This window comes from Channa argus, chromosome 7, assembly GCF_033026475.1.
Source record: "Channa argus isolate prfri chromosome 7, Channa argus male v1.0, whole genome shotgun sequence".
NCBI classification, from domain to species: domain Eukaryota; kingdom Metazoa; phylum Chordata; class Actinopteri; order Anabantiformes; family Channidae; genus Channa; species Channa argus.
In genome coordinates, this window is record NC_090203.1 from 6,181,333 (window position 1) to 6,187,301 (window position 5,969).

Below are 5,969 nucleotides of genomic sequence, written 5' to 3' on the forward strand. Positions count from 1 at the left end.
TTCTTTGACAGAATTTCACGTGTTTTAATACACAGCAACACACCTATTTATTGTTTGGGTTCACAATTGCCTGACATGTAGATTTTGAAGCTTTTCCCACCTGCTTAGCACCAAACAGCAGACACACACACAGTCCACTGAGAACAACTAACTGCTGATAATATTGCAACATTTAGCAGCTAAAAACAAGGACAAGAGTCTAAGATCAAACTATGCTATGCTTTTTCATGCAAGATCATTTTTCGAAAACGTTTGAAAATTAACTACTTTTCATAATGCATGTTAACATTTTCATGTGCTTTTAGGTCTCGATCAGTGAAAGAAATAGTCTTTTTAAGACTACAACAGAATGAAGATCGCAAACGATAGCTTTTTAATAAAAATAAGTTTGTGAAGTTTGCATGTTCTTCACCTGCCCAAGAAGGTTTTTTACTAGGCTGCACAGCATAAATTAAAAACAAAATTAATACCTTTAGTTTTTTAAACCAATTATTTTTATAGCTTCGTACTTTTTCATTACAATTGTGAGTTGAGTCTTTTTACATTATTGTATTGGTTCTGTTACTTATGCATCTTCCACCACATTTTAAGGCAGATGTTACACAGCAGGGGGCGACAGAGGGCGGCGATGCAACACAATTGCAGAGAAATGAAAGAAGAAGAAGCTGAATCACAAAACAACAAACAGGTCATCTCTGATTTAACGCAATTATCTAACTAAACCTGTAGGTCAGGTAATTTGAATGCTTGTCATTAATCCCCTATTAACAGATATGTGTCGTAGCTCGTTTAGTGACCATTTGCGATTCTTTTTGCTAAACTACTCTTGCATTATACCTTCAGTTAGCTTAGCAACTATTTATGCTGCACTTTCAACATGAAATTTTGTTAGAACAGTAACTGATGACGATTTGTACAAACCTGTATTGTCATCTGGCGTTTAAACTGAAAATACACTTTATCGCAGGCAGCCACTGCAAGGAATCTGATTTGTGACAGTAGGTCATTCATATTCGATTGCCATGTCTTAGAGCTAAGGCACTGAAGACAAATTAATCCAACAATCTCGGAACAAATGTTTCCTTCATGAAGAGGATGGTGTTCAGTTTTGCGTTGAAACAGTTCTAAACTGGTTTTGATTAAATTGTTTGGTAATTTCCTGTTGAATTGTGCTGAATTATACAAACAAGTGTTTCTGTTTTTTTGCCCACCCCATTATTAACAATTAACATAGACTAAATTACCGAACTCTTCTGTACTGCAGTACAGTTCAAATACAGCCTCCAAGGTGATCATACAGTTCATGCCACTTCTAAAATAATTTAAAGAAAAAAATCATTATAATGGGGGATATCATTTGAGACAGTGTGTGTATTGACACAATAAACAGCATTATTGTATGCTGCATATTATATTATGCTATAGAGTTTCACTTGCTACAGTATTTTGTCACTACTTTTTAAACAACATTGCATTTTTATATATTGCCAATATATGTATATGGACAACACAAAAAATAAATGTCTTTTGGTAAATAAATGTAACATACAATTGTCCATGAAAAGCCCATTTAGTACTGTATGAAAAGCATTAAATAATTAATTTGGGTAATGAAAAGTATTTATAGTCACTTCTTCATCAAATGAACAAGGCCAGTTTGTAGTAAGGGAGATTTATTGTGTTCTTACACATAAAGAAATTGTGTCAGTTGGGCCCCAAACAATAAGGAAATGTTCTAAAATGCAAAATATACTCAGAACATTATATATAAGTTAAAAATATATTAATTAGTTTAAGTGCAAAGTGTTAAGATACCCTGTTGATTACTACCACCCTGTCTTTATTGCTTCAGTTTGGTTTGTAAAGGGTTTCCATGAATCAGCCACGTATCAGTTAAAAAGATAAATTAAGACAATAAAGCACAGTACAAGTGATACCATCAGCAACAAATTAAAAATAGAAAGATCCAATTGGATCTAGAAGCAAACTCAACTGCCAAAAGGCGGAAAAATTCTCTTGCCCAGCCAAGATAACATAATATATATAATAGTTAAACAGGTTTATGCAGCAGCAATGCTACACCCACATGGCAGCGAATAAACTCCCTGGACAATATCTATGCAGAGCTAGAGCTGACTTCCCTCCATAATTCTATTTGCTACTTAAAAAGATTGTTTAGCTTCAACTTTTGTTTTTAATAACTTCTTCTTGAATCCACAGAAGTGTGCCAGAAATGAATTGCACCTTCCACCTTCTGGTTTCCCGCAGATGCTGGTACCTGCTGCCTCGACAGTCCCTGTTGCTCAGAGCACTCAGCTCTGGCCCACAAATCAGCCGCAGTCTGCAGGAAAACTACAGGCTTCTGCAACTGCCTGATGAGGGACACAGCAGTCCTGCACAGGTGAAGGAAGCCTACCTGCGCCTGGCAAAGCTCTACCACCCAGACTCTGGGGCTCCGACTGCAGATGCAGTGCTGTTTGCTCGAGTTGAGGAAGCCTATCGCGCTGTACTGGCCCATCAGAGCAAAATCGGGCAACCCGATGGAGAGAAGGAAGTAGACGAGGAAGATAAATCCAGAGGTGCAGCACTTCAACACAGACATTACCTCAGTTATGAGGGTGTGGGTTCAGGCACCCCCGGCCAACGTGAGCGTCAATACCGACAGATTCGTGTCGACCGAGCATCTGAGCAGGTTTTGAATTACAGACAGAGGGAACATGAAAGAGCAGCTGCTGCAGAGGGAGCACTAGTGGAACGGGACATGCGTCAGCGCAGCCACAAGATCAAAATCACCCAGGCTGTAGAACGGCTCGTGGAGGACCTGATCCAGGAGTCCATGGCCCGTGGAGACTTTAAGAACCTCAGCGGAGCTGGAAAGCCCCTCAACAAGTTTGAGCACAATCCGTATGCTGATCCTATGACTCACAACCTCAACCGCATCCTTATTGACAATGGTTACCAGCCGCCCTGGGTTGTCACACAGCGAGACATCAGAGAGACCACTGCTAAGATCCGAACAAAATTATTAGAAGGAAGGGCCAGGCTTAGTGACCCTATGACCCCTAAGGACCACAGACAGTGGGAGCAGCTGTGTGCATCAGTAGAAGAGGAGTTGATAAAACTTAACAAGATGGTGGACAATTACAACCTCATTGTCCCTATGCTCAACATGCAAATGGTTCACTTGAGTTTGTCCAGAGAAATTGACCGTGCTGTGAAAGGAGCCTGTCAATGCAGACTGGACCAGCAGAAAGAGAGAGAAAAGGAGCGAGAGAGGAGGAAGGAAGAGAAAAAAACAGCCAACGCAATATCTAAACCTAAAAATACAAAACAAGGCCTGATGTCTTGGATGCAGAGTTTACTCAGATGAAAACAAAGATTTGCATCAGCAGTTTATTTATTATCTAAATCGATCATCACTGTCCCCACATTGGTCACATGCTTGTTTCCTTTTTGCCTGTATGAAAGCTGGAGATAATGGTGCCACCAGTTTTACTCTGAGTTACTACTGTGCAAATACTGCATGCAGGTATGTAGTAAGGTTTAAGTGGGGAAAAAATTATCATGTTGTAAAACCTGATGAATTGCATGCGTTATTAATGAACAAACAACATAATACGAGTTATTTCTGGGAAATTACTGATCTAAAAATACACACCTCACACTGTAACGCTTGGTTGCTATGTAACATTACAAGTTAAGGTATTTTAAAAAGCTTGTTTGAATATTTCTTTGTCGCATTTGAACAGGGCAGCTTCTTTCACTCTAGTCTGACAGCTGCTCCAGTGTTGCAGGATTGGAGATGATCACAGGTTCATTGCTGGCGGCCTTGTTACCTGCAGCCTTGCTCTCCAGAGCCTGAGCGACCAGCCTGGATGGAGTCATCACCTTGGACCAGTCGTGGGCAATGTACTGGTGGTACAGATCGTGAGAGCTCTCCAGCTTCTTGGAGCGAATGTAACTGAGCATAATGCCAAATGTGAAGAAACTGAACAGGCCGACCACCAGAAGGATATATAAAATGCCCTGAGATTGAACGTGGGCCTGGGCTCCAGCTACATGGTGCAGCGCCTGCTGAGTACTGTAGTTCTGTGGTACCACTGGAGACAGTTTACTTGTGGCGTTGAAGCAGTGCTGCAGGAACGAGAGGAGAAGCGAGTGCAGCTCAGTGGTGTTGATGTGTGCCATGGCTGCCCTCTGCTGGCCACGAAGCAAACTGCAACTGAGGGCAAATATGAAAACGTACTGTAAGAAAAAGGTTCATCTGTGGTTAACACATGCTGTTACCAAATAGTTGATGTGATTCATAGCAAAGTTTTTACTCCTAAGAAGCAACAGACAAATAAAGGGGTGATTCCTATCCCTTCAAATCCACTTTGGAAAGAATTTTTAATATTAATTAGAGTGATTTTGAATAGAAACCACACAGGAGAGGGAAATATGAGCAAGAAATCAGTTTCAAGTTTGTCCTCTCCGCAAATTCACAAATGTGTATTAAATTGCACATTAGTTTGTCATCATAATGTATGTTGAATTTGTACATGAAATGACTGCATTATACAAACCTGAGCTTGAATGCTTTTTAAAAATTCTTTGCTGACTTTACAGTTTTGGTGCCATGAGGATGAAATAAGTAGTGATAGATTGTTTTGCACAGACTTTGTTCAGCAGAAAGAAAAGCTTACCTTACACGGATCTGGTGTCAGTTCCCGTTGTTACTGGCGTCAGCAGACATTGATCAGACAAGTCGTGTCTCTAGAAGAACCAGAAGCAGCTGGTTTTCCAGACTACATCTGAAAATGTCCAACCCCTGTCCTCTTAGTCACGTTAATGTGCCCTCCTTCCATGATTTTATGGAAACGAGACATGCCGCATGTTCAGCATGTCAACACATTTAATGAAACAAGAAGAGGTCACAGGGCAAGGTCAAAAGCTGGGTAAACCAGTGTCCTGTACTGGTGCAATCAGTAGAGTTAGGACATTACTTTGGATATTATTTAATAACAAATGTGTTATTCTAGTAAGATGTTGACAGTCACTATTTCAAATCAAATATTTCAAAAATTATTTACAATCTCGTGCTAAAGTGTGAATTAAATAACTGATGATCACGTGTCAATACAGTTTCTTGCCTGCTCACTCACCTCAGATGGTCAACACCGGTGTTTACCTCCAGCTGGGAGGAGTATAACGTATGAGGTTAGTAATAATGTTCCTCATATTCCCATGGATAATGTTAACATTTTGCATTTGGGGGTAGGAGTGTGTGGGGATATTAAGGACTGTGTCAGGCTTACACAGGAGAACAAAGCTGCTTTCAGGCCACAGGACAGTCACCAGCACAGCCCAGGCGAGATTGAGTTACAACACAATCACCTCCAAATGTCCTTCACTTCACTCTTCATTCACGTGTGTGTGTATGTACACTTATTTGTACTGTATGATTGTAAAATTGTACTTGTATTGTAGATTTATTTTTTTATAGAAATTCTTATTTTATTGTTTTTTCAATCCGTACAGAAATTCTTGCAGCACATTTGCTGCTGTAACATGGAAATTATGTGTTTCTTGAAAACTACAGTACAGTAGTATTTAAGATATAGATGTATGCAGACACAGTTCCCGGGATCATCAGACAACAAATGTTTGGCTAAAAGAAGTATCTGAAAATAAAGGTAGGTCTTCAACTACGGCTTATTGTCAAAGTTAACACTGATAAACTAATGCACTTTAAAACAACAGGACAAGTACATAAAATATAATTTCTTTATTCTGCTTCATTTACAAACCTGGAGAGAAGTGGATACGTTTAGACTGACTACAACAGTGTTTTTGTCGGTTGACATTAGTAATCGACATCTTGTTCAAGCCTAGTAGTTCACCTAAAGCAATTTAGTAAAAAACTGGCGTAGTTCCTCAAATTTCTATCAAGACTGTTTTATTATTGCATTGTTGAACTAGTTTTTAAT

General features: G+C 39.5%; 2 protein-coding genes across 2 annotated transcripts; one reads left to right on the forward strand and one right to left on the reverse strand.

The window, feature by feature from the left end:
• Positions 1-2,233: 2,233 nt before the first annotated feature.
• dnajc28 (DnaJ (Hsp40) homolog, subfamily C, member 28) lies at positions 2,234-3,370 on the forward strand. Its single transcript, XM_067508978.1, has one exon. The coding sequence runs from the start codon at positions 2,234-2,236 to the stop codon at positions 3,368-3,370; it is 1,137 nt and encodes a 378-aa protein (XP_067365079.1).
• A 395-nt stretch (positions 3,371-3,765) lies between these two features.
• On the reverse strand, positions 3,766-4,188 carry LOC137129752 (potassium voltage-gated channel subfamily E member 1). Its single transcript, XM_067508987.1, has one exon. The coding sequence runs from the start codon at positions 4,186-4,188 to the stop codon at positions 3,766-3,768; it is 423 nt and encodes a 140-aa protein (XP_067365088.1).
• Between the last annotated feature and the right edge of the window lie 1,781 nt (positions 4,189-5,969).

What these genes read in the sequence shown, in the direction of transcription:
- dnajc28 (XM_067508978.1), top strand. Translation starts at nt 2,234, where the DNA reads ATGAATTGCACCTTCCACCTTCTGGTTTCCCGCAGATGCTGGTACCTG.
- LOC137129752 (XM_067508987.1), bottom strand. Translation starts at nt 4,188, where the DNA reads ATGGCACACATCAACACCACTGAGCTGCACTCGCTTCTCCTCTCGTTC.